Here is a 27698-nt window from a genome sequence, read left to right on the forward strand (position 1 = left end):
AAGGTCCTGAGTTCAATTCCCAGCAACCACATGGTGGCTTACAACCATCTGTAATGAGATCTGGTGCCCTCTTGAGGAAGAGACCTGATCAGTCCTCCTCATCAACTTAGACCATGAAACTCAATATGGACAAGTTCAACAGAACCGCCATATATGGGCTGCCCCCCCCCAAATTAATATATACATACAGACACACGTATATAGATTGATATAGGTGTAATGTCTTCAAAGTCATCTCTGTGTGTTTGGACCTCACTTGGGGAGCCTCACAAAGGATAGTAACTGTGATGACTAAAGGGTGCCTGGGAGGTCGGAGGTGGTGACTCAGACCCTGAGCTTTGTGGGGGATGGGACCAGACCATCAAGACAAATGTGTTGTGTGATCAGTGTTCTCTGCTCAGTACACAATATCATCTGTCCGGGGAGGTTTGGCAGTGCAAACCTAGTCACATTGGGGTCACACCAGGCCTCTACTACTCCCTGTAGCTTTAGACTTGTCATTGGGTCTCTCTGAAATGGGGACCACAATAATACCTACCAGACAGGAGTGTCGAGAGCCATGGCAATGGTGGGCGTCCTTCTAAGCCGATGACTTAAGTGCCTATGGGAGGTGTTGTCCTTGTGGTTGAGTGAGAGAGGCTGGGTTGTCTGGAGCTATGTTGCACATGCCAGGGCCTCAGCCTGGAAGAGTGTGTTATATGTGTTAGGGTGGCTCCCCCAACCCCTTCTGTGTGTGTGTTGGTGGGTGGAGTGTCCATATGTTGGTGGTGGTGGGAGGTTCTGTGTGTGTGTGTGTGTGCATATGTGTATTGGCACTGAGCTAGCTAGTCTTGAAATGTGGCTCAGCCTCTCCTTTCCTCCTGTGGTTGGATGTCAGGTACCTGGTGTGGCCCGGCAGCAGGTCTGATTAACATTGTGTGGAAGGAAGGTGGCTTTCGTGAACCTGGTTGAGCCCCAGGATCCCCAACCTTAACCTTATCTTTTTTTATTATTTTTAGTTTTTCAAGACAGGGTTTCTCTGTAGCTTTGGTGCCTGTCCTGCAACTACCTCTTGTAGACCAGGCTGGCCTCGAATTCACAGAGATCCGCCTGCCTCTGCCTCCTGAATGCTGGGATTAAAGGTGTGCGCCACCACCGCCCGGCCCCTTATCTTCTTTTTCCCCCAGTCTGTTCTTCCAGAAGTTCTCGGTAGTGGGACAGTTGCTCACGTGAGTGCAAGCCTAGCTGGTGGGGCCTGACGCTCCAGTCCTGCTGAGGTCATGCTTAGGGGTTGCCACTCCATGGACTGGAAGGCTTGGGTGGGAGGTATGGAGACTGCTGGCTCTCAATGGGGTAACTTCTGGGGGACACGGCAGGCAGGCAACTCTGTATTCCTTGTCTGGAACATGACTGATGTGGATACCCAGCAGGGCCTGCTTTCCTTGGGGGTAAGGGAGAGGGGAAGCAGTGCCAGGGAGGAAAAGGAGGCTGAGGGAACTTGGGAGGGTGTTAAGAGTGTGAAGACCTCAACCCCCGGCCTCCCCTGGCCTCCCCCGCCCACTTCTGTTTGTCCGTTGTCCCCTGTGCATCACTTCTGGGTCTAGAGCTTGCATAAATGTTGGGAGGAGAGCTTGGATCAGAGAGGGGAGCGGAGAGCTGACCTGTTTTGTCTGCCTGCTTTTTCTTAAGTTTGTCCTAGTCCATCTCTGTCTTCTCTGTGCTCAGCTTTTACTGTCTGTCCATCTGTCTGTCTCTGTGTAGGGAGGGAGGGAGGGAAAGGGAGTCTCTCTGCCCCAGATTCTGGGCCTCTATCCATCCTTGGGAAGGAGCCCTGTGACTGACCTTTGCCCTCACCCCACCCTCCTAATTCCTTGGTCACTGTCCTAGATAGCCCCAGCCGGAGGATACAGCCCTGATGTGCAGGTCTGAGGAAGGCACTCATAGCCCCAGCCTCTCCTTAGAGAGTGTTCTAGACCACAGTATGGCTCATTTCCCTGTCTTTAGGAAAGGGACCGAGTATGTAGTTAAAGAAGTGATCAGGACACCTCCAATACCTCTCCCTTCTCCCTGTCCCCACGTCCATCAACTTCCCCTGCCTGCTCCAAAGCCCACCAACGAGCAACCTGCATCCAGGACCTGCTCCTCACCCCTAACTTGGAATTCTAGGTTCACCTCGTATACTCTCTGCCCCCTTTCCTCTCCCAAAGGTCCCTCTGCCCTCGTCAGGCCCTGCCCTGCCCCACAGGGATCCCTGTTGAGATGGGCAGACCCCTCGGCATGGCATTCTGGTGACCTTAGATCCTCTCCCCCTCTCGCAGATCCGGAGCGGAGCAGCCCCCCCATGCTGTCTGCCGACGATGCCGAGTACCCTCGGGAATACCGGACCCTGGGGGGTGGGGGCAGCGGAGGCAGCGGGGGCCGGCGCTTCTCCAATGTGGGGCTGGTGCACACCTCCGAGCGGAGGCACACTGTGATTGCTGCCCAGAGCCTGGAGGCGCTCAGCGGGCTCCAGAAGGCGGATGCTGACCGCAAGCGAGATGCGTTCATGGACCATCTGAAGAGCAAGTACCCCCAGCATGCCCTGGCCCTGCGAGGTCAGCAGGACAGGATGCGGGAGCAGGTGAGTGTGAGCAGGGGCTGGGATCTCTAGGTGATCACCCAGTATTTTATGGCTGGGCAGAGCTGTCAGCCTGGAGTTGGGGAGTATTGTTCCCTGGGCCGTGGTTCTCTTTGGTCTTTCCTGGAGTCTGGGGGAGAAAGAAGTGGGGCTTAGTCTCCAGGTCCCTGCCATCGGCTTGACACGTTGGAGAATGGGTTTAGGCAGAATGTGGGAAGAAGGGCTGGAAGGTGTGTGTCTTGGAGGCCAAAGGGATGATTCTGAAGAAGAGAAGGGACACTTTTGGTGCTGAGGGCACTGGGCCTGGACCCATGGGACAGTTGAAATGCTTGGCCATGACACCTCTCTCAGGCTTGGGGGCTTCTGAAGGCTGGGTCTAACCCCTCCCCAGTCCTAGCCTGAACAGAACTCAGAACTGGGGACATTACTTCCTTTGAGAACACAGACTGGCCGTGTGACTGAGCCGGAAGCCTGTGTGTGCCTTGGCTCTCTCCTGCACCCCCAAAGGCTTAGGGAGAGGCTGGGCCTCTGCCTCTGGCCCAGGACCTGCACGGGTGGCTTCTCTCAGCCTTCCCCAGCCTGGACTCCTTCATGTCCCTCTCCACCCAAGCACTAGCTTCGCTCTGAATTCCTTCTCTCAGGACTAGCGTTCTATGTCTAGGCCTGCATTGACAAGGGGGCCATTATGGCTGCTGTGTCCCATCTCTGGGAATCTCAGCATTGTCCCCTCTGGGAGAAGGTGCACAGGGGTCCACTCACCAGTGTCCTTCAGTCACACTGAGGACTGTTGGGCCACAGTTCCTTTTTCAGGTGCTACTCAGTGTGACTAGGGATCAGAGGAGGGACATGCCCCCTTATCGCAGAGATCAAGGGCACACTGTCATGTTTTGGGGACCTTGCTTGTCCCCCAGACATTCTGTCTAGTTCAGTCTGGCTTTTGCATTTTCTAGACTCCAGAGTCCCCCTGGGAGCAGGATTCAGGTTGGTGAGGATCAGGAGGGGTTTTAGACTCATGTAGGGCCCTGACCCCCTTAGCTGGGGGAAAGAGAAGATAAAACATTGTGTGAGGGTCCTGGTCAGTTGGGAGGGGGCTTAGGATGAGGGATGTCAGTTTCAAGGCCTTATGGAGGCGGCACCTGTGTGAAGCCTAGCAAAGCTAAGGGTTTGAAGAGAGGTAGAGAATGCTGTATCTGCAGGGTGCTGGAGAAGCACATGAACCTGAGTCGATTTGGAGCATGGCAAGTCCTTCTGGGTGGTACAGAAGACTAGGGGTGGGTTCAGGGGGACATGTGGTACCAGAGTGGGGTGGGCCAGCAGATTACAGGAGAGTTATATTTGTTATGTACAGTTCTTGACTCTGGGGGTCGGGAGGCTTGAGCAGGGGAAGGAGGAAGTGAAGGAAAGGGGAGTTTGGACAGAGGGGCAGGGGGGACTAGGTAAGGGTTGTTGGTTGTCTGGAGCCATAAGGGAATGACAGAAAAGGACACAGCTAAGGGCCAGCCTGGTAGCAGGAGGCTGTGGGTTTGATTCCTAGCACTGCACAAACTGTCTGTCTTGGTTGCTGCGCGCCTGTAATCCCATCATTCTAGATGGGGAGGCAAGATAATCAAGTTCAAGGCCATCCTCAGCTACCAACCTGGGCTACATGAAACCCTGTCTCAAAAAACTGAAATTGAATTCTTGACTGACAGGGAAATAGATGTCAGTCTCTGGGAAAGAAACAGAAATGAATGAGAATCATAGGGGTGGGGTGGGAAGTTGGGAGGGAGCTTCCTAGGATGCCAGCTGGATCCCTTACATACATTTCTGTACTCCAAAGCACCGGCTTCAGGAGACCTGAGAGCAGTCAAGACGGAGACAGAAATGGGAGTGGGGCATGAAAGGGCATTAAAGCAGTATACGATGGTCAGAGATGGGCTGTGGGACAAACGGTGCCAATGCTTCAGAAGTCTTGGTGGGTCTGGGCAGAGGTAAGAAGAAATAGCGTCCATTTTCAATGGTTTGGAGCCCAGGCATGGTGAGGAACTGGGCACCCTAGTTACACACCTTTCTGGGAGGTGTAGCAGGAAAAGCTTCAAGAGGTACCGAGTCTGGCATGGAACATTCATGTGCATTGGTAGGTGGAGCCTGGTGAACACTCAGCAAGTAATTAGCAAATACTTCTGGAGTGAATGGAAGCTCAGTCATGTTCAGGTTCATGCCTTTCATCTGTCCTGCCCTCATCTGCCCCCTTAGAGGCTCAGTGTCAGGACCCAAGGCCCTTTCAATTGAACAAAGTACCATAGCATGGTACAGCAATGGTGTGGAGCTGGGCGAACATTTGGAGAGAAGTGTCAGGGGCCAGAGGACCAGAGGCAGGAGGAAACAGTCTCAGAGGAGTCAAGTCTGGTGGCCTGGGGTCCAGAGATGGCATAGACAACAGGAGTGAGGTCACTCCTGCCCACTGATCCCATCATTGTGAGGTCCGAGGTGACCTCCTTGGGAAGGAGAGAAGGATTGTGCAGGGAGGCTTTGGGAATTGGAAATCAGGATTCTATCAAGTGGTGAAAGCCTGTTCTGTCAGAGGAAAGATAGACAGACATGCAGATAAACTTGGGGCCCTTGATAGAGTACCAGCTGCTGTGAAGAGCCCACCTCCATGACTCTGGCCCTCTTCCCTGTGCCAGGGCTTGCCCTGGGAGCATCCATCCCATACTGTCCCACCTCAGCGGCTCCTGCCCGCTCCCCCTAATGGGGTGTCCCCTTGCTTCACACACACAGGTCGGCGGCTGGACCGTGGACCCTGTGTGCCTCCTCAGCTCCCTCTGTTCCCACCTCCACGGCGATTCCACCCCCTCCGGGGCTGGCCAGCCTGCCCAGGTGAGCCAGCCATCTCCCTCCAAAATCCATGGCGGAGCTTGGCTTTGGGGAGACCCTTTTTTTGTAGGGGGGGACATTGATAATTTTTATTTCGCACCCCTTCTATGTATGAACCCTCCATTATCAGGAAACTTCCATACCCCGTATCCACATCTCCCCTGACTGATTTCTTACCATCGCCTCCTCAAACCTATCCCTTTTGAGGGATAGTTATGCTTTAAAAACAAACAAACAGTTGTTTCTCTCCTTTAAACAAGAGGACCTACTCTTGTTCTTGGGCTTTTAGGAACCTCTTATTATTCTCATCTTATTGCCCTTTCTGTGCCCGACTCTTCTGTTCCTAGTAGAGCCTGCCCCCCCCCCCCTTCTGACCACCAGGAAGTTCTGTGTGGTGTCTTTCTCTCACCCTTCATATAATTTTTAAAAAGAACTAGGGGTCTAGCCATTGCTTCTGAGCCTGTTTCCCCATTCCTCACCGAGCCTCATTTTCCCTGATAGGAGGATAGATTTTAGCATATGCTCCCAGCTCAGGCCTGGGCATTGCCAGGGGAGAAATAACAGACGTGGGGGCAGGGATCAGGAGTCCACGCCGTACCTGGAGCCAGGGATTTTGGACTTGCTGGTTATGGTGTAGGTAGGAGGAGGGCAGGAGCTGCCAGGTCGTTGGATGGAAGAGGTCTGGTTCTTCATGCACCAGAGTGGGCCAAAGCTTGGCTTTTCCAAGGAAGATGAAATGAAAGGGTATTGTGACAGACAAGGATGTCATGAGAATCTAGAGCTGGGGCACCTGGACTGAAGGAACGTGTTTAGTAACAGCTCAGCACACTGGGCATCATTCTCAGGGTATGGAGCCACTTCCTTCCCAGCTCTAAGCCTCATTTTGTCTGGATTTGGGGAACAAGGGAGCAGGGGGTGAGCCTGTTATCAAGGTTGGATGATGACAGATGATAGAGAGGTGTGCCGAGTGGCAGTGTGTGGGGGAGACCACAGACAGAGGGTTGGGACAATCATGGTGATGGACTGCAGACAGGCACAGGATGGACAGGCAGGTCCTTGGTGCCTCAGGTCCCTTAGGTCGAGTGTGGGATAGGGATAAGGTAGACGGCAGGAACGAGGCTGGATTAGAGTGGGCTGAGTTGTGCCCCGTGGTGAAGTTCAGGTCTGTCTGCCTGTCTGGAATTCTGCTCCGAGGGAAGAAAGGAGAGTTTGTAGGGGACCTTCGTCTTAGAGCTCCACAATACGCACAGCGTCTTGTCATCTTTGGATAGAGCTCATCACATTCCTCCCCACCAGGGAGAAGTCTGAGCTTCATTTTTTTGTAAAGCACAGAGACACCCAGCAAAGGACCAGAATCACACACAGCAAGGCAGGATCAGAGGCCAACAAGGAAGCATAGGCATCTTAGGCCTCCCCGATTCAGTCGGGGGATTAAGTCATGGAAGGATTAAAGGGGCAAAAGGGCGGCAGAGAGGAGGCTAAGGGCCCGGAAGGTGGGGGTAACTAAGACCTTTGGGGATGGGTACAGTGAAGGGGATCCTGGGAAGGGACCAAAGGTTAGACCAAACCACAGCCCCTCCCCTCCCCCCTCCCGCTCTTCCACTAGGCTGTCTAACCTCCCTCCCTCCTGCTGCAACCCGAGTCCCGGGCGGCGGGCCGGCGTATCGGGTGACCGCGGCGACGTAGCCACCAGCCTCTTCTCTTCGGCGTGGCTGCGCCGGCGGGGCCGCGCCGCGGGAGGGGGCCGAGAGGGGAATGCGCACGGCAGCGCAACGCGCGGCGCCAGGTGGAGTCGCGGTTACCGGGGCGACCGGGGCCCGGGCCCGCTCGGTGGCTGCAGCTCTCCCACTGCAGCAAAGGGCACCGGCGGCGGCTGCAGAGGCGGCCGGGGGAGGGGAGAGCCTGCGCGGGTGGGAGTAGCGGGCGGTTCTCCCTCCCCCGCCCGACGCGGGACCAGGCTCCACGCGTGCACCTGTAGCCGCAGGTAAGGGTGAGAGGCGGTGGGGACTCAGTAGCCGCGTGGGGTTCGGTGGGAGAGGGGGCGGGGACCTTGAGATCGAGTCCCGATCCACGATTTGGAGAACTGGTCTAGGGGTGCGGGGCGTGCGACTGCAGTGGGTTCCCGATCTCGGAGAGACGCCCCCTCCCTTTCCCCACCGCAGCAGGTGCCTTCCACGTGGGTCGGCCCCCCGCCCCCAAATGCGGCAGGCGCCCCCTCCCCCAATCGCGGAAAGTCATGACCTTCCCCGGGTGCGCCCCGTCCCAGGGCGCCGTGCGGCTCTCGCAACGCACCCCCTCCTCGCGCACTCAGCCTCCGCAGGGCTCTGAGCCGCTGGTGTCGCTGCAAACCCCTAGGGGAGGGCCGTGTGCGGCTTGGCGGTTGCAGGCTGGCAGCCACCGTGGCCGGTGGCGTAGCCCTAGGCTGGGAGCTGGCGTCTCCGTGGACTTGGGTTCACAGGAGTTGGGAGGTGGGTGTGTGCGCCAGTCTGGGGATTAAGGAAGGGTGTGCGAGTCTTGGGTTGCCTTCCCCTCTGGAAGATGCTCCCTTGGGGCCTGAGGTCAAGGAGGAGTCATGCGGACACCTACCCTACCCCAGGACGCCTGCCCAGGGGAAGGGAAAGAAACTGAGGTAAGGTCCCAATGGGATCTCTTGCCCCTCCAGGGTTGGCTGGAGTGGGAGGAGGAGGAGGGCCCGCTAGGGGAAGAAACCAAGACTAAGTACTGGAGAGGTGAAGAGTGCCGGGTTAACTCCTCAGCTCTAGAGGGAAAAAGCTGTTTCCTCCACTTCTGGGCTCCCTGGGGGAAGTACCCCATCACTGAAAGCTTGGTCCTGAGGGATGGTTGACTTCTGTTTTTGCCCCAGCTCCCGCAAGCCCTCACCACCAGCAGCAGGTCCTGCTAGTAGCACTCCTGCTCAGCTCACTGAGTTCTGGGAAAGCTGTTCTCCCTGTACTTAGAGATGTGTTGGCTTTGGTGAGGTTTTTATTGAGTGAAGAGAAAAGGGACCCCGAGTCCCTGCTGTCCCTGCCTTTTAATATTTATTTATTTATTTTGAGGCAGGGTCTCTCTATTAATATGTAGCTCTGGCTGCCTTGAAGCTCTCCAGGTAGACTAGGCTGGCCTCTAACTCCCAGAGATCCACCTGCCTCTGTGCTGGGATTAAAGGCCTGCACCGCCATGCTCTTTCAGGGTTTTTTTAGACCCCTGTCATTCTCAGGAAAAAGGCTCAGAGCAAGCCAGGGCCAGGATTGGAGGGAGTGGGACCAAGCCTAGTCTTTAGGACTACCTGCTCCCTGCTGGCCTTGCTTGGTTTGTTTGATTGGCAGTTATTCATCATTACAGATTTGTTGAGGGCATTGCTACCCTACCAGGTACCGTGTTGGACACCAGCTGAAGAATCTACAACTAGGAAGGGGTCAGGGAAGGGACCGGGTGTCCCTCTTGCACAACAGAGGAGCCTATGCACTCTGTCATCAGGGACAGTCCCATGGGTTAATGCCTGGAAGCGAGTGTGGATGATGGCCCATCTCCCCAGGGGCTTCTTCCCACTGCAATTTTCCCCTCCCAGGACAGAGAGTTGCTGGGAGACCATGTACCTGGGTCCTGCTGGGCCAGCTTAAAGGATCCCTTTTCTGCATTTGAAGAGAGGACCAAGGAAGGAGGCAGGACTTGCTTTAGAAGGCTATGACACTCAGAGCTGCAAGTTAGAGGGCCAGATGACAGTGTCCCCCTGCACGTCCCCCAAACACAAGCATAGCTTCTCTCCCATCCGTGCCCTTCCCAGAGCTAGGATGATTTTCCCAGACACTGATACCACCACCCTGTTATCTCCCAAGCCTTTCAGGTCCTGCCTGATGGGTCTGTACAGGCTTGGAGCCCACAGTGAGGCCTGGCCAGTGCGGGTATAGCCAGGTCTTGCCTATCCATCTCCTAGGAACATCAAGTGGGTCTCAGTCATCTGCACCAGGTACCCTGAGTTCCTTGTGCTGAGATTGGTGACAGGATTAGGGATGGGACAGCTTTTATCACTCTTGGTTCAGGAAACTCCCCGACACACAATGATAGTGCCATCCTAGCTATTGGAAACTGGCTAAAGGTGCCACAAATGTCCTGACCCAGCAGGTAGAGGGGAGCAGAGAAAGAACATTTTCTCTGAGTTCTGTGTGTTTCATACATCGCTCTGATTTTTAAAAATTACATTTATTTAGTGTGCGTGTGTTGGGGACATGCATTGACTATGGCATGTGTGTCTGGAAGTCAGAGGACAGCATGGGGGAGTTGGTTTTCTCATTCCATCACATGGACTCCAGGTATCAAACTCAGATCTTCAGACTTGGCAGCAAGCACCTTCACTCACTGAGCCATCTTGCTGGCCCTTGTGGACTATTTTGTCTATATTTCTGTTGCTAGTGTTTGTGTATTTGTGTGAATGGGTGTCCTTGCCTCTGTGGCTCTGTGGTGTGCTGAGGGGGGTGTGACTGGTCTTACCACCCTTCATGTCTTTGACTGAGCACAATGCTAGCTGGGGTTCTTGGGAGAACATATGGATCTGAATCGGATGGTCTCCATGTGGATGTCTTCGAGTTACTCTTTGTTCCTGGGGGCCATTTCTCATGGCTTCCCCTAATGTTGTGCACCTTAGTGGGCGTGTGTGTTGTTCTGGGTGTGTTTGTGACATCCTTGTCTACCCAAGTATGTGTCTGAGTCTACCAGCTCACTGCAGGACCAACGTGCATGTTACAGGGAGCTGTGGATGCTCAGTGCCCACTGTGGGGTGGGTACCAAGCGTGAGGCTTTCTCTGCAGAGCCGTCTGTCATTGCTGGTCTGCAGACATGACTTTCAGCACAAACCTTTCCGAGTCCTCAGCCTGCCTCTGACGTCTACGAGTCCTCTCTCCATGCTTCCTGTTCTAGCCAAGGTCGCAGAAGCTGTGGCTCAAGTCTTTAAACCATGCCCCATCCCTTGCCACCTCAGGGGTGCCCTGTGTCCATACAGCCTTGGTGATCCCCTTTCCTTGCCTGAAATGTGGCTACTTTTCATCTTTTGGAGGCAGTAATTTGGGAGAGAGATCGGGATTGTGGACCAGGCATGTGTGTAGGGTGGCAGCCGATGAACTTTATTCCAGATCCAGGCTGGCATCACCCCCCCCCCCAAAGAGCTGTCACTATAAAATATGTACCCAGCAGTAGCCGTCCTTAGCCCCGACTCAGCCCTTATGCCCCCAACACATCCAGGGGGCACAGGGCACCACAGCATGTTGTCTTCCCAGCAGGAACCCTCAAGGTCCCTCTCCTCTGCCATTGGCTGTGAGGGCTGGGGAATCTTGTCTGCGTGTGCCAAGCACCCTGGGACCAGGCCATCTGCTGCCTCTGTCCTCCTGCTGAGGCTGGCACCGGTCAGCAGGGTACCCTCAGCTTTGCCAAGAACCAGCCCGCCCTCAGGGCTGTCCTTTCCTTGTTGGTAACCATCTGGAAGGACCTTCTGGTCTCTAGGGAGGGCAGGGCAACCCAGGGTTACTGTGAGTGAGGAGGAGCCTTGGGGCCCCCTTACAATTCTTTTCCACTGTTTCTGTAGCTCCAAGTGCTGCCCAGGCTTCCATCCACTGCCTAGTGCCAGAGGCCCCTGGCAGTGGTCCACTTTTCTCCACAATCCTTGCACATCCTGGCACACAGGCCTGCCTACCCTGGCCTTGGTCCCAGCCACCACCATCTCCTCTCTGCCTTTAGCCCTACTGGGGTCCCATTCCCTTTTCGCGATTTCATTCCTAGGTTTCCTGTACTTTGATCTGTAGCTGTAATGCCATTGAAGACTGCTCTGTCTCTAGCTTCATCTGCGTCTTCCCAGCCCTCCTGCCTGCTCCAGGGCACCTACTTAGGCCTGTGTAGGTCTGCTCAGCACACCTTTCTCCCATCTCCAGCTCTTCACTTTCCCGACCACGCTGGAATGCCATCTTTTCTGGGACATTTGACCTGGCCTCTCTCTGGTCCCACAGCCCAGACTGGTCACTGCCGTCCCTGAAATCTTTGACCATCTCATAGCCATCAGCGCTTTCCCTTACCTGCAGCTCTCTCCGGGGTCGATTACTATGGCTAGAAAGACACTTGAAACATCGGGAACGTTCTATCCTGCTCCCCTGCCAGCAGACCTGGAACCTGCCCCTCCTTGGTAAACCAGAATGTTCCAGCCTCGTGAGAGAATTGAGAGGCACAGGCATTGCCTACTGTCTGCTCCCCAGAGGGTGGAGGCCCACGACCCAGGATTGTGTACTGAGAGTCTTTGTCCTGTCCTGTTCCACTTCCCTGACAGCCCCCTCGTAACCATCTCTTCTCTTATTCCCATCAGCAACCAAACTACTGGAGTTTCAAGGTCAGTGCGCGATGCTTCTGCTTCTGTGACAACTGCATGTCCTGTCCTCCCCTCCCCAACTCTGCCTTGCACAATGCTTTGCTCTGGGGTGTGCATCTGCAGGGGCCCCCTCCTCTGTGGGCGGTGGGCCTGGGGCTGCCGGCTATGGCTGCTGCTTGGGGGGAAGAGTCTGGGTTTGTCTGCCGGGGGCTTGTGGATCCAGAGTGGGAGTTTTGCCATCTCTGCTGGAGGTTTGGGCTGGAGATGCTCAAGTTCTCAGCTCTCCCAGCCCGCTAGGGGTGTTTTAGGAGGAGAAGGGTTCCCGAGTCTTAGTAAGCTGACAGAGGCAGGGACCCGAATGCATGCGTTCCCTGTGGGCCCTAGACCCTAAACTCACCTTGTCCCTCAAAGGAAGGCCTCATGCCTGCCTGTTTTTACTCCCCATCATGGCAGGACAAGGCAACACACTTGCCCTATATGCTTAACTTTGTTCATCTTAGGGGCAAGGCCTGGGGGATGGGTGCCTTCTCACCTCCTCTGAACAATTTTATTTTAGAGAACTAGAGTGCTTTCTCCCCACTCCCAGGATACCATGGTGCCCCTGGGGGAGCACCCTCAGGCACTCCCTCCTTCTTCCTTGACCCCCATACCCAGGGCTGGATGAGAGAAGTTCTGCTGTGGTTTATTGTGTAGGATCTGCAGTCCCTGGAAGCCTCAGACCTTAGGAAAGGGTATCAGATTCACCAGGTGGCTGGTGTGCAAACTTCTTCTTTTTTTTTTCTAAAAGCCTTTGAATCAGTATTATGGGATCCTGTATCTGCCTGTCAGGGGCAGGAGAAAGGGGAGGGTTAATGCATGGGCCTGAGGGTCTGGCCTGGTGGTGGATTCTAGCTTGCTGTTAGTTAGCTTACTGACCCAGCAGGAACTTACAGTCTTCTGGGCCGTGCTTTCTCCTTTGGAGAGTGAACAACACTGTCTTCATCATAGAGGGGTTCCCCCACTCTACTAGTGGGGATTAAACCCAGGCCCTTGAGCATGCAACTCTTTGGAGGGTATTGTTTTTGTTTGTCTTGCTTCCTTTTGAGACCAAGTCTCCCTGACTGGCCTGGAACAGGCTGTGTAGGCCAGGCTGGCCTCAAACTCACAAAGCACCACCTGCCTCTGCCTCCTGAGTGCTATATTTAAAGGTGTGCGCCGCCATACCCAGTACCCTAACCCTTTTTTTAACCTTTTATTTTGAGACAGGGTGTCACTAAGTTGTCCAGGCTACCTCTGTAGCTCAGGCAGGCCTTGAATTTGCGATTCTCTTGCCTCAGCCTCCTAAAGTGCTGGATTACAGGCATGTACCATCAGGGCTGACTCGGGATTGCTGAAAGATTGGAGAGATGCGAAGAATGCATGTCCGAGGCAGTTTGTCCAGTTAGCAAGTTTTCCCTGGTAGCTGACTTCATCAGCATTGGAGTGGTGGATGCTGACCGGATTCCAGCCTCTGGATGCTACAGTCGCCTTGGGCTATCATAGGCTGTCGTAAGCCCCAGGTTTCCACTGTGAATCCTGGAAAGAGTTTGGTGAAAGCTCCCAGGTGCTCCTGCCCAAGTCTTTGGAGAGCTGCTGGGAGCCCCAAGATCTCGGTGTGACTGTCCTCGCCCTGCCTCCTGTCTGGCAAGGCTTCATTAGCTTCTTGGTGGAATAGGCACAATGGCTGAGTTCACTGCCTCCCTCGGCAGCCCCATCCTGTATTCGAGTTCTCTTTGAATTCCTGTTTCCTTCTCTTGCCATCTCCCTTAGTCAGAACATCTAAACTGTGGCCAGCAGCTCATATGTGACTGTCAGTGTGATCAAACACAAGCTCATGAGCTTACTTAAAACATAAGATTTATTTTGTGATTTTTTTTTTGTAACTTTTGTTCAGTTCCTAACTGTGAATTTGGTAGACAGCATGTCAAAAATTGGACATGCCTGCTAGTGGCTTCTAGATGTTTCATTTTCTCTGCTTTGGTCCAGGGAGCAGAAAGAAGTGTTAATAGACTTTTCTTCTTCTTAGAGATCCCTCCCCCCAAGTTTCTCTGTGTAACAGCCTTGGCTGTCCTGGAACTCACTCTGTAGACCAGGCTGGCCTCGAACTCACAGAGATCCACTTGCCTCTGCTTCCTGAGTGCCACCACTGCCCGGCCTAGGGTTTTCTTTAAGGTAGAAAGAATGGAAAGGTGCCCATGGTGCTAGAGTGGAGGCAGGAGCAGGCAGAGGAAGGGATGTGGCTATCTTTTTTCCCCTAGAGTTCCTATGTTTGTGGCCAGCCATCCCCAGGATCCTGTCCTCTCCGCGCTGTCCACTTCATCCTTTTCCAGACATCTCATTTGTGACCCCACTCTGACCCAGTGGCCACTCCTATTCTTCATCTCTGCCAGCTGCTGCATTCTGAAGCTTCTCATCGACCCCAGTCTGGCAACCACTGACCTTTCAGTTGCCTGGCAACCCCATGCCCACCGGCTTGGTTCAGACTCCCTGACTTCTGAATAGGTTGCCGCTGCAATGGTTTCTCTGGGGACGAAGGTGGGAGGGGCTCTCACTGTTGGCCAGCCTAGAATCGAAGCCTAGGCTCTGAAGTCTGAGATCTCCCAAGCAGGCCTTGTCTACTTAACCAGCTCTAGGTAGCCAGGGCTACGTACTGAGAGTCTGTCTCAGAAAAATAATAATGATTTAAACCATCCAGCGTCTATATAGTAGCTGGGTTTAGTGTGGGAACTAGGGCTGAATGGCAGAGGTTGTGGCCCTGGGTGACAGCCAAAAGTAATTTCTAGAAAGACAACTGAAATAAGGAGAGACACCACCTTCCAGGAGATTGGAGTCAGGCCCATCTCGTGGCATCCTTCCCACTGAATTCCACCTCCTAGGCCTTTATCTCGGGGGAGGGGAACTGGGACTTGAACCTAGGGATTCTCTGTGACACCCTTCCTCACCTCAGCTGTAGCCACAGGGAAAGGGCTGTAATACTCATGGCTAGGGGAGGCCAACCAGGCTGTGACAGTGTTCGTATCCCAGGGAGGGGCGGAGCCCACACAGTACACTTGTGTGTCACACCTGGCTTTGCATGTATACTGTGTGTTTACTTTAAATTGTGGTTCAGTTGACTCAAGGCTTTGGGAGACTCCCCAGGGACAAAATCCTCTAAGTCAAGAATCCTGGCATGGACACCTCCCAGTGCCGAAAGCCTGGGGTCCCTCAATCTCTTTGCTTTCTCCCTGCCCCCCCCAAGCCCCTCCCGGACTCCATGAAGACAATCCACCGCCCACGCACCCACCGTTTAATTAACGTCTGGAACTAATGCTCCAATTTGCCCAACAATTCTGCTGCTCACCTCGGTGACAAATTCGTGTTGTTGCTCATTGGAAGCTTAAAATAGCAGGCGTGCCCATGGGTCCAACTCAGATGGTTTCTTGTATAGCATCCCAGGGTGCCTGAGTCGCTTGCCCACTGCCTACCTACGGGTGTCCCAGGGAAGCCAAGACCTTCGAGAGTTGAGGGATCTTTCTGCAGCTGCCCAGCGAGTCTAGAACCCAGGAGACCCACCTCTGAATGTGTGTGTGTGTTGCTGGCTGGCTGGAGCTCTGTGGCCCAGATGGAGGTTGTGGCAGAGCAAGGGTTGGGGGTGGGGGCTCATGCTTGGTGCCTCTCGCCCTGCCCCGCCCCTGCAGACCCGCAGCTCGCGCCATACTCAGGGAGCCCAGCCAGGGCTGGCAGACCAGGCAGCCAAGCTGTCCTACGCCTCGGCTGAGTCGCTGGAGACCATGTCCGAGGCCGAGCTGCCCCTGGGCTTCAGCAGGATGAACCGCTTCCGACAGAGCTTGCCTCTCTCCCGCTCTGCCAGCCAGACCAAGCTGCGCTCACCAGGTACTGCCCAGCCTGCTTGCCTTCAGGTCCCGCCACAGCTCCTCCCTCCGGCTTATCCCGCCCTTCGCTACTCCATCTCCTGCCACTCCCTCCTCTAGCAGCAGACGCCTCCTCGAAGTTCTAGCTCTTTCTTCTCTGCTTGACCTTAGCATACCCTGCTGGCCCTTAAGTTCTGTCAGCATCCTCTCTATCCAGCCCTTTTCTATTTCTACTAGGCTTTTTTTTTCCTCCCTGCGTTCTCGCCAGCCTCTCCAACTCTTTCCCGACTTTCTTTCAGTTTCTGCTCCACCAGCTCCTTCCCCCAGCCCCCTTTCCACGTCCAGACTCCAGCTGCCTGGGGTCCGGTGGGTTTTTGGTGTGGTGGGCCGCAAACCGGCGGAATGAGGAGCGCATGGGTGCACTTGCACTCGGGGGCAGCCTCCGGCCTCAGACCTTGCCGCTGTGGGACTGACGCCGCTCCCGAGGGCTCACCGCACTCCCCTGGTGCGAAGCCGGCTGATAGAGGCAGTGACCGTGAGGGCGGCCTCTCCTTCGCAGGAGTCCTGTTCCTGCAATTCGGGGAGGAGACCCGACGCGTACACATCACGCATGAGGTCAGCAGTCTGGACACGCTACACGCACTCATCGCGCACATGTTCCCGCAGAAGCTCACCATGGGCATGCTTAAGTCGCCCAACACCGCCATCCTCATCAAAGACGAAGCTCGGAACATCTTCTACGAGCTGGAGGACGTCCGGTGGGCGCGGCCCCAGGGGTTGGGTAGACTTCCCCACTTCTCTGAAGAGTGCTGGACCTCTGGTGGCCCTTCCTTAGATCATTAGGCACCCTCTCTTTATCCTTTGCCCCCCCCCCCACCAAGTCCTAGTGCCCCGCCCTCTCTGTTAAATCATTCAGATTTGTGGATTCCCACTGGCAGGAAGCTATGGAAGCGGACTCCCCTCCCGTGTGTGTGTGTGGGGGGGGGCACACTCATGCCTGCTTGCTGGTGGCAGACATCTCAAGGAGTCACTGAGCACCGGGCTTAGGAAAGGGGGAGGGCTGGGTGTCAGGAACCTCTTGTCTGCCTGAAGTAGCTGCTGCTGGTCTCCTCATTGTGCACAGCTAGGGGGAGCACACGGTGACCCACTGCCTCTCTCCCTGACAGGGATATCCAGGACCGCAGTATTATTAAGATCTACAGGAAGGAACCACTGTATGCTGCTTTTCCTGGCTCACACCTCACTAACGGAGACCTGCGGGTATGTCTGGGAGACACAGGGCACTGGTGAGATTGGACAGGTGGAATCTAGGCAGAACTAGGCCGGTTTAGGAGATGGGAACTTAGAGGCTGAGGCAGGGTGAGTTGTGAGGTTATGGAAGTACCATCTACTCACCTGCTACCTTCCCCACAGTCCACTCAAGATTTTTCTAAAGGGCCTTTAGATACTGTAAGTCCCTTTCGGCCACTTCCCTTTCTCTTCTCCTTCCTGGTCCCCATCAATGATGGGCTGAGGGTTGCTTTTCTGATGTCTTTCCATCTGCTTGTTTACTTTCCCCTATGCTGGGAGTACTGAGGGGCCCAGGATGCAGAAGGAGACAGGACAGAGGGGGTTTTCTAAGCCTGGTTGGGGGAGAGGTGAGGTGCTGGCTCCTCAAACAAGGGGAAGGAAGGCCTCTTTGTGACCAGCTCCGTGGGCTTTTTGGGCTGTTTTCTGCTCAGAGAGAGATGGTGTACGCGTCGCGGGAGTCGTCGCCCACGCGGCGCCTCAACAACCTGTCGCCAGCATCGCACCTAGCATCTAGCTCGCCACCTCCAGGGCTCCCATCCGGCCTGCCGTCGGGCCTGCCGTCCGGCCTGCCGTCGGGCTCGCCCTCGCGCTCACGCCTCTCCTATGCTGGGGGTCGCCCGCCCTCTTATGCCGGCAGTCCGGTGCACCACGCGGCTGAGCGACTGGGAGGTGCCCCGGCCAGCCAGGGCGTGAGCCCCAGCCCCAGCGCCATCCTGGAGCGGCGCGACGTGAAGCCGGACGAGGACCTGGCAGGCAAAGCGGGCGGCATGGTGCTGGTGAAGGGCGAGGGCCTCTATGCAGATCCCTACGGGCTTCTGCACGAGGGCCGCCTGAGCCTGGCCGCCGCGGCGGGGGACCCGTTCGCATACCCGGGCGCAGGTGGCTTGTACAAGCGGGGCTCGGTGCGCTCGCTCAGCACCTACTCTGCCGCCGCCCTGCAGTCCGACCTGGAGGACTCGCTGTATAAGGCAGGCGCTGGCGGCCCTCTCTACGGCGATGGTTACGGCTTCCGCCTGCCGCCTTCGTCCCCGCAGAAGCTGGCCGACGTGTCGGCACCCTCTGGGGGACCCCCGCCCCCGCACAGCCCCTACTCGGGGCCGCCCAGCCGTGGCTCGCCGGTGCGCCAGTCCTTCCGCAAAGACTCAGGCTCCTCGTCGGTTTTTGCCGAGAGTCCCGGAGGCAAGGCCCGCAGCACTGGGAGCGCCTCAACGGCCGGAGCACCACCTTCCGAGCTTTTCCCTGGACCTGGGGAGCGCTCTCTAGTAGGATTCGGGCCGCCGGTGCCAGCCAAGGACACAGAGACCAGGTGAGGGGACATAGAAAGAAGAAGGAGGCACTGCAGAGGATGGCCGGTTCTCTCCAGGTTTAGGTCACAGGGGAGGGCCAGAGTATCTTCAGTGTGGCAGGGAAGACACTGGATGGCTGGGTGAAGCCTCAAGTGATGACTGGAACAGAGACCCGACTTTGTATTCATTCCCCATTTTACTCGGAGGTAAAAGGAAGGTGCTGATTCAGCCCTTTTAGTGCCCCAACAGCAGTGAGAGCTGTCCAGCAAGGACCCCGCTGAAATCCGCTGGAGCAGGCTCGGGATAGGGAGGAGTTGGGCATTTTGTGTTTATGTTTTGTGTTCTTGAGACAGGGTCTTGCTATGTAGCCCAGGCTACTAAAACTCGCAGCAATCCTCCTGCATCAGAGTGCCTTGTGGGAGCAGTGGTAGAGAGGCAGTGGAGAACTAGGAGTTTGAGCCTTGACTTGGGTCCCTGTTCTGTGTGGCAGCTAAGGAAAGATGAGCTGTTTGTCCTTTGGCTGCTAATCTTAGACTGGGGAGTAGGGTGAGCTGGAGGGACCACAAACTCACGGGAGCACTTGCTCAAATCCACCTTCCTCCCCAGGGAACGCATGGAGGCCATGGAGAAGCAGATCGCTAGCCTCACAGGGCTGGTGCAGAGCGCCCTCCTGCGAGGCTCAGAGCCCGAGACCCCAAGGTGAGAGGCCCTCTCTCAATACCACTATCAGGACCGGGGCTTGAGGCAGCGATGAGCCCCGCCACCGTGAGCTAAATCAGAAGCTCAGGACTCAGCTCTACCTGTGTCTGCTGTGTGGCTCCGAGTGACTCCCTTTCCTTCGCTGTGGCTCTATCCTAAGGCCAAGGAGCTGGGCTGACATTTAAGGTCCCATTCAGCTTGGATGGTCTGAGGCCAGCCCAAGCTCCCACAACCATTTTCTTTTCTTTCCGCCACAGTGAGAAGATTGAAGGCTCCAATGGAGCAGCCACCCCTTCAGCGCGTGAGTGACCCTTCTCTTCCTCTCAGAGTTTTAGGATTAGTTTCCTAACCTTGAAGCTGGGCTGCCAGCTCTCCTAGTAGCTACATCATGGGGCTTTCTGCCGATAAACGAGTCATCATCTTTGCCCAGGCACATGGCTCCTGCTAGGACTTGTCACCTTAGGGTAGACGGTCATAACTGTGTGTCTCTCTGGCTGGATGTGGGGTGTGAGTGGAGAGGATGGCTTCTTCCCCTCACCGTTTGTTCCTCTTTCCTTATCACTCATCCTTCTGGTCCCTCTTGGCAGCGTGCGGATCAGGTAGTCGGAGCAGCGGGGCCACTCCAGTGTCCGGCCCTCCCCCACCCTCGGCCAGCGGCACCCCTGCAGGGCAGCCCACTGCTGTCAGCCGGCTGCAGATGCAGCTGCATTTGCGGGGCCTACAGAACAGCGCTAGTGACCTGCGTGGCCAGCTTCAGCAGTTGCGCAAGCTCCAGGTACCGAGCGCGGGCCCCCCCTCCCACTTACCTCTCCCCAAGCTCTGCCCCACCTTTCCTCACCATCCAACTCTGGCGGAGTGGAGTCCTTCATGTTCAGTAGTCTTTCTTCGGACCCTTTCTCCTCTTCCCTTTCTATCATTAAACCTTGCTCCTCTCACCAAGCCCTGACCCTTTATTGACCCCCAGTCTCCTCCCTCCCTGAGCCCTAGCCACCCCTCCTCCCTTCACCATCCCTTGAGGCTGTCCCAGCTCCTTCAGGCCCCGCATCCATATTCCCCAAATCCCCTCAGCTCTCCCTTCCTGAACCTGGAGTGGCTGTCCTGCCCTGCCTGGCAGATGGTCCCACCTGTCAGGAGCCTGGCATCACTGTGCCGGCTCCTCAAGAGGGGCTCAGGGCTTGTCAGGTGAGGCTAATGAGCAGAGACAGGCCGAAGGGGGGAGGCAGAGAGCTGCCATCTGGGCCACGGGTAAGATCTCGCCCACCCACGTCATTTGGGCTTGGAACTGGGACCTTTATCTTGTAGGCTTAGCCACAGTGGCAGACCCTATCAACCACGGAGTTTGAGTCCTTCACCCCAGGTCCTGTCTCCACTCAGGGCTACTTGAGGACATAAATGCAGTCACACTGACGTCAGGGCCCTACCTAGTGTTACCCCTTGGCCACACAAATTCTCATCTCGTTCCCCTGTCCCTCCAGAATGTAATCTTGGTCTAGGTTCTCAGCTGTCCCATCCTTCCCTGCTGCTCACAGCCGCAGCCACAGCCACACCGCTGTAACTTGGGCGAAACCCATAATAACTTTGCCCTCTCTATGAGCCCTATCACCCTCGGTCAGGATCTCCTGGACAGGTTCTCTCCAACTCAGTCCTTGACCCCTGCGTCTGTTTTGCCACGCCTTTGCAGCAGCTCACCCAGCAACCCAGTCTTCTGTGGAGTTTTGCTTGCACGGGGCTGCCCTCTGCCCACCCTTCCTCAGCAACATACATCCTCCCCCGACCCGGTCCACGCGTGCATTCTTGCCCACGCGGACATCCTTGCTCCTGCAGCTCCAGAACCAGGAATCAGTACGCGCGTTGCTGAAGCGCACCGAGGCGGAGTTGAGCATGCGTGTGTCGGAGGCGGCGCGGCGGCAGGAGGACCCGCTGCAGCGGCAGCGCACCCTGGTGGAGGAGGAGCGGTTGCGCTACCTCAATGACGAGGAGCTCATTACTCAGCAGCTCAAGTGAGGCTGGGCCCCTGCGCGGAGGTGGTGGGGGATGGCGGCCGGGGTGACCCAGCCTGATTTGCATGGGAGGCGCATCCCCTTTACTTCGGAATCATACATAGATGACGTTGGCTGTTCTGAAGTCTGATTTCACCCTCCTCTGTGGCCTGATTTCTCCATGACCCACAAACCTTTGGCCATCTGGCATAATTCCTGATTTCTTTTTTTTTTCTGGCTTGGTGCCTGCCTCTGCCATGTTATTGCTTCCTGTGGCCTGCAGCCAGTTGTCTGTTTCCTTTCTGTCCTCTGCCCGCTCTCCTTGTGACCTATGCAACTTCACCCTCGGGTTGAGCAAGAAGGTCAGGGGTGATGTCAGCGGCTCAGGTGAGGTGTTGCTGACCCTTTGCCACGCTGATCCCTGAGACCAAGAGTCAAGGAAAGGCCGCTCCCCCTCTGAGCATAGTGATGCCGGCCTCTGGTACTCTTAAAGGAGGTACAGCAGAGAACAACCCGCTAGAGCGCTGAGACACAGAAGGGTTAACAGAGACCGTCTGCTCCAGATTTAGCAAATGGCTGTCTGGCCACAATTCCTTTGTCTGGCACCTGTGATGGGAGATGCTGCTGTTTTTCCTGTGTCCATTCAGGAAGCAGCGCCGCCGTCCACCGCAGCTTTTTCTCCTGAGATATTTGGGCTGAAGCAAAGGCCCCACCCCTTCTTGTGGTCCCTTTTAGTGACACGAGGCAGCAGGGGGATCCAGAGACAACTCCAGAATCAAGGGGCAAGGTAGCTGCTACCCTCTCTCTGCTTAAGCGTCCTCATCAGTACTAAGGTTTTGGGTTTTTTTGTTTTGTTTTGTTTTTTGTATCCCCCCCCCCCCGCGCCCAGTTCTTTCTAAAACAGTTAAGGGCTTGCTTCATACTAAGGGGCTTGATACCAGGGTGCCAAGAGAGCTGTTGGACAGTGCTACCCTACTAAGTCATATTTGGAGCCCTCACCAGGGGTTCTCTGAGGAGGTCACAGCTCAGCCTGAGGGCCCGTGCAAGCCTGGTCTGCATTTTAGCAATGTTTAAGGCAAGGAGCCCGGTAGTGCTGTGACATCGTGCATCTGAGATGCAGGAAGGGGCATCTCACATCTAAATAAACCATCAGCAGCAACCCTAACCCTCCATCATGTCCAGGTAGGTGACAGTGACGCCCTGGCCAGTTCTCCAAGCAGCCCAGCTGCTGTCCAGGGATCCTGTTTCCTCACTTCCCTGTCCCATCCTTGTCTCTTCCCGTTCTGCATAGAAGAGCTGGGCCAGGATTTTCAAAAGGAGTTAGACCGAGACATTAAAGGGAAATTAAGGGAACCATCAAAGCACTGAGGCAAGAGAGATAAAAGGACCGATTTATGCCCTGCTCCTCATGAGTGTATGGTCCCTGCTTTCGTGGGGGCCTCAGTTCTCTGCGAGCACTGAGAACCCCCACCCACTATGTCTGTGACACCCATCACTCAGAGTGCTCACTATAGAGAACCCGGGAGCTGCCAGCAGGATTCTCCAGCCTGGCACTTGTCTCTTTTGAGTGAGGCAGGGACTGGGTCCTGTGATGGTTCTGGTCTGGCCTGCAAGACCGTCCCCTGCCTCCTGTCCTAGCTGCCCCACAGTAGCCCACAGCCCCTCTGTACTCGCCTGTGCTCTCTCTCTCTCTCTGTCTCTGTCTCTGTCTTTCTTTCATGTTCATTTCCCTTTGTTCCTTCCTCTTTTCTGGCGTCCCACGGGCAGCTGAAGCCGGGTTTTGGTTTCATTCCTGCTGGGCTCACTTACCTGTCTGTCTAGCCAGAGGCTTGGGCTCTCTCTGGACATCGCCCCCATTGACTGAAGCCTGTTGGCTTCCAAGTCTGTCTGCTGACCCATCGCTGGCTGTGGGAAAGGGCTGGTTTTGTGGTAGATGTGGGTGGGGTGGGACAGCAGGTAGGTAGGTGACATCATTCAGTTTGGAAGAGAGACTCATCAGAGCCAATGGCTGAAGTCCCCCGTGAGTAGACAGTGCTACACCATAGAACAGTTGTGTAACCTTGAACTAGTTCCTTTCAGAGCTTCTGCCACCCTGCATTTGGGAGGCCAAACCTCAATTAGGGCTACTTATTTATTTAAGGCAGCTGCCACAACAAGCTCCCAGATCATTCAATGGTTCTAAAGTAAAAGACGCTAAACTGGGTGTGGCAGTGTAAGCCTGTAATCCTAGTGCTCAGGAGGTTGAGGCAAAAGCATTGTGAGGTCTAGGTCATCCTCAGCTACTTATTTTCAGCCAGCCTGGGATGCGTTGGGATCCTATCTCAAAAACCTGCTTAAGGGGGCTGGAGAGATGACTCAGGGGTTAAGAACACTTGTAATAATAATAATAATAATAACAACAATGACCATATTCAGTTCCCAGCACCCACATGGTGGCTCACAGCCATCTGTAACTCCAGTTCTGAAGGTTCTGATGTGTGCTTCTGGCCTATGTGGGCACCAGGCCTTCACACAGTACACATACGCCAGGCAGAATACTTACACACCTAAAGCTCAATAAATACATCTCTTTAAAAGAAAATGATGGACAGATCTTTTTGAGAAAACACTAGGTAGGTTAGAAAGTTGCCCTCCCATATGCAGTCTGTCAGGGATTCGGGCTGGTGGCATTTCTGCCATGTTCCGCACGTGCTTTCCAGAATCACCCAGATCATGGTCTTCATAACCAAATGGAAGGGGAAAGGATGTCGAGGGAGCTCGCACAGAAGTTCTTTATGGACTAGATCTAGAGATGGCATGTGCCTTTCCATCCCTATTTCAAGGGACAGGCCTCAGTTGGATATCCACTTCTAATTGCAAGAGAAGCTGGGAAATGTAGTTTAGTCTTTGAACCACTGTTTGCCCATGTGCTAACTGGAAGAAATATTCCTCCCTCCGGGACCTGTTTTAAGGTTAAAATGAGGAAATGAATATACAGGCCTGACGTGGCACCAGATGAACAGACAGTTGTTGTATGAGCAGCCCGGGGCTGCATCCCACCACCTGGCTACCCGCATGGCTAGCTTTATACTTGAAATAATTACACGGAAACTGTATTCTTTTAAACACTGCTTGGCCCATTAGTTCCAGCCTCTTATTGGCTAGCTCTTACATATTGATCTAACCCATTTTTAATAATCTGTGTAACACCACAAGGTGGATTACCAGAAAAGATCTTAACCCGAGTCTGTCTGGAGTGGGAGAATCATGGCAACAGCCTGACTCAGCTTCTTTCTCCCAGCATTCTGTTTTGTTTACTCCGCCTACCTAATTTTCTGTCCTATTAAAGGCCAACCAGTTTCTTTATTAATTAGCCAATGAAAGCAACAGATAGAAAGATGACCCTCCTCCATCAGACAGTGCTCAATGCAAAGTGGTTCTCTGACCAGCTGAATCTCGGGATTTTGCCCTGGGCTCTGCCCTGGTCTCATTTTGTCTTTTGGATAGGGTGGCTGAGGCATGCTGATGAGTTTGGTTGATGACAGTGAACTTCCACCGACAGCAGACACATCAGATGGTAGAGCAGATTCAGGTCGTTTACACCTGCATTGTTGAAATCCAACAGGTGGGACTTGACAGGAATAGCTAGAAAGTCCTACATGTGGGTGAGGGATGCCACCGACCCCCATCCAGGGCTGAGAAGGCGCACCTACCCGTAGCAGTTCTTCCTCTCACTTCTTCATCCTGCAATTAAAAAATATTTAATTTTTTAAAAAGTTATTTTTAAAAAAATTGTGTATAATATTTGTGTCTGCATGTGGGTATATGCACATGTATCCTGGTTCTCACAGAGGCCAGAGGTGGATGCCGGAAATCCGACTCAGGTCCTCTGCAAGAGCACTGTGTGTTGCCAGGCGGTGGTGGTGCTCACCTTTAATCTCAGCACTCGGAAGGCTGAGTTCAAGACCAGCCTGGTCTAAGGAGAGAGTTTCAGGACAGGCTCCAAGGCTACATAGAGAAACCCTGTCTTGAAAACCAAACAAAAGCACTTTGTGCTCAAAACTCCAGCCCCGATTTCACAGTTATTGATCATGTATGTGCTCCAAACCAGGCACCGACTGGGTGCTGGGAACGCAGATGAAACTGGGAAACGTCACTTTGTGCCTGCTTTGGGCTGGTGGCACAGAAAGTTCACAAGCCAGCAAAGAGGAGCCTCAGGGGTTTGGGAGAAGACTCCCAACCCTAAGCGAGGAGACGGGGAAAGGACTTCTTTTTGAGACTTGAGCTGAAATTAGCATGGAAATTTGTGTGTACAGGTAAATGGGATACTCTAGGCTGGGGAGTATTTATTCTAAGGGCCAGAGAGGGCAGTGCCAATAAGGAACTGGGAAAAATTCCGAATGATCTAAGCAGAAGCAAGCAGGGAAAGTAGTGATGCAGAGAGAGAAGCAAGATCCAGGGGCCATTGGCTCCTATAGTGCTCGTAGTAGCCCCAAAGGAGACACTCCTAGCATGCCCACTTCTTTAATTTTTTTTTTCTCTAAGCTGGGTATAGTGGTACTTTCCATCCAGGAGGATCGCATGAGTCTACATGGTGAGTTCTAGGCCAGCCAGGAACTTAGAACTTTTGATACCCTGTCAAAAATTACCTTTATTTATTTATTGGATGTGTATGTGTGAGGACCCCAGAGCATGTGTCCAGTCAGTTGGATAGTTTGACTCCTCTACCATATGGGTCCTGGGGATGGAAGCCAGGTCTTCAGCCTTGGCATCAAGTGTCCTTTCTTGCTGAGCCAACTCACCAGCCCCAGCGTCCTTTTTCTTTTTTTGTCTTTTGTCTTTTTCCTTTCTGTTTTTTCAAGAATGGGTTTCTCTGTGAAACAGTCCTGACTGTCCTGGAACTCACTCTGTAGACCAGGCTGGCCTCAAACTCACAGAAATCCTCCTGTTTCTGACTCCCAAGTGCTAGGGTTAAAGGCGTATGCCACCACTACCTCCTGGCTCATACTCCTCTTTTTTTTATATATATATTTATTTATTATGTATACAATATTCTGTCTGTGTGTGCCTGCAGGCCAGAAGAGGGCACCAGACCTCATTCCAGATGGTTGTGAGCCACCATGTGGTTGCTGGGAATTGAACTCAGGACCTTTGGAAGAGCAGGCAGTGCTCTTAACCGCTGAGCCATCTCTCCAGCCCTCATACTCCTCTTTTGAGTGAGAAGATTGAAGCCCAGAGAGCCCAGGGATATTAGGTGATTGTGTCAGAGCCTTCTGCTGGGAAAGCAGCGAAGGGGCAAGACTCAGATGTTGATGACTGTAGAGCTAAGGTTGGGGTTTAGCCTCAGGATGATGGGTTTCATTTTTATCTATCTATTATATATAGATGATGTGGTATAGACGTGTGACTGTGGGTACACTTGTGTCTGTGGGTGCACACTGGGTGTGAGGTTGATGTCAGGTGTCTTTATCACTTTCCACTTAAAAAAATATCTATTTTATCTTGTGCATATGTTTGCTTGCATATATAAATGTATGTATATGTATGTGTGCACCGTGTCCATGTCTGGTGCTCAGGGAGGTCAGAAGAGGGCACTGGATCCCCTGCAACTGGATTTAGGCTTCTGGACCACCATGTGGCTGCTGGGAACTGAACCCAGGTCCCCTGCAATAGCAACAATTGCTCACTAACTGCTGGAGCATCTCTCCACCTCTCCACCTTAGCTTTGGAGGCAAGGTCTCTCACGGACCCTGGAACCGACCAGTGAGCCCCCAGAACTGGTCTGTCTCTGCCCCCTCCTCACCCAAGGCTGGGGTTAAAGGTGTTCATTCTTGTGCTCATCTTTTAGGTGGGTGCTGGGAATCTGAACTCAGGTCCTCATGCCTGCGTAAGCAAGCACCTTACCCACTGGGCCATCTCCTTGGCCTCCCTCCCACCCACATATTAAAAACTTAACACAACCGGGCAGTGGTGGCGCACACCTTTAATCCCAGCACTTGGGAGACAGAGGCAGGCAGATCTTTATGAGCTTGAGGCCAGCTTGTTCTACAGAGCTGGTTTCAGGACAGCCAGGGATACACACACAGAAACCTTGTCTCGAAAAACCAATAAATAAATAAATAAATAAAAATTTAAAAAGGAACATAAGAACTTACACACAGAGTGAAGACTTGTAAGACTTGGTTTGCTTTGGTTGGGATTTTGGTTGGCTGGTTTGTATTGAACCCAGGCTGTCCTTAAACTTGTGATCCTGTCCCCAGCCGCCAAAGCTGGGAGGCCTCCCAGATGCCGGGATGGCACGTTTGTGCCGCTATGCTCAGCTCCTGGTTTGCGTTTTAGGAATATGTGGGATCGTAAATGTTTCCGACGAACGGACTGAAAACCTGAAGCAGTTTTGACCTTGAGGTGAAAGGCTCTGGGGCAGGGTCATTTGGCAAAAGATGATGCTCATGACTGTGTCCTCAGATGGGTACTTCTGCCTGGAGGCTACGTAAGGTTTGCTGGGGCCACCGTCTTCTCCACTGCTTCTGTGGAAAAGTTAGGGAGAGAGGTGATGTTACTGTAGATCAGTGCTTGTGCGGAGGCCGCGGTACCTCGTAAAGAACCGTGTGAAAGTCTCATCTTTGAGAGCTAGCGTTGCCGACTTCACTTGGGCATGTAGCCTAGTGGGGCTTTGGTTTTGTGATTTTTTTTTAATGCTTTGTTTTGTTTGCATCAAGGTCTTACTATGTAGCCCAGGCTGGCCTCAAACTTTCCACAGTCCTCCCACCTCAGCCTTCCACGTTCTAGGATGGCAGG

At 54.2% G+C, this 27698-nt stretch overlaps 1 protein-coding gene across 15 annotated transcripts in view; it reads left to right on the top strand.

Moving 5' to 3' along the window:
• Nucleotides 1-27698, top strand: part of Srcin1 (SRC kinase signaling inhibitor 1) — a 64567-nt gene that overhangs the window by 19794 nt on the left and 17075 nt on the right. For 11 of the 15 annotated variants that reach the window (XR_005975605.1, XR_005975606.1, XM_041664004.1 and 8 more), the window contains 11 exons: nucleotides 2298-2599; nucleotides 5357-5455; nucleotides 11796-11819; nucleotides 15494-15689; nucleotides 16227-16425; nucleotides 16834-16927; nucleotides 17389-18263; nucleotides 18850-18942; nucleotides 19200-19243; nucleotides 19530-19717; nucleotides 20767-20942. Coding sequence is in view for 13 of the 15 variants with exons in the window: in XM_041664004.1 (XP_041519938.1) it covers nucleotides 2298-2599; nucleotides 5357-5455; nucleotides 11796-11819; nucleotides 15494-15689; nucleotides 16227-16425; nucleotides 16834-16927; nucleotides 17389-18263; nucleotides 18850-18942; nucleotides 19200-19243; nucleotides 19530-19717; nucleotides 20767-20942 (2290 nt within the window). In the remaining 2 variants the exon portion in view is untranslated. Of the gene's footprint in view, nucleotides 1-2297; nucleotides 2600-5356; nucleotides 5456-7175; nucleotides 7437-11795; nucleotides 11820-15493; nucleotides 15690-16226; nucleotides 16426-16833; nucleotides 16928-17388; nucleotides 18264-18849; nucleotides 18943-19199; nucleotides 19244-19529; nucleotides 19718-20766; nucleotides 20943-27698 lie in introns of those variants that run through there. The other 4 variants (XM_041664012.1, XM_041664014.1, XM_041664003.1 and 1 more) reach the window with 2 other exon arrangements.

Source organism: Microtus oregoni, unplaced genomic scaffold (genome assembly GCF_018167655.1).
Source record: "Microtus oregoni isolate MIOR12 unplaced genomic scaffold, Mior012 000015F_ref0000493, whole genome shotgun sequence".
Classification (NCBI taxonomy): Eukaryota; Metazoa; Chordata; class Mammalia; order Rodentia; family Cricetidae; genus Microtus; species Microtus oregoni.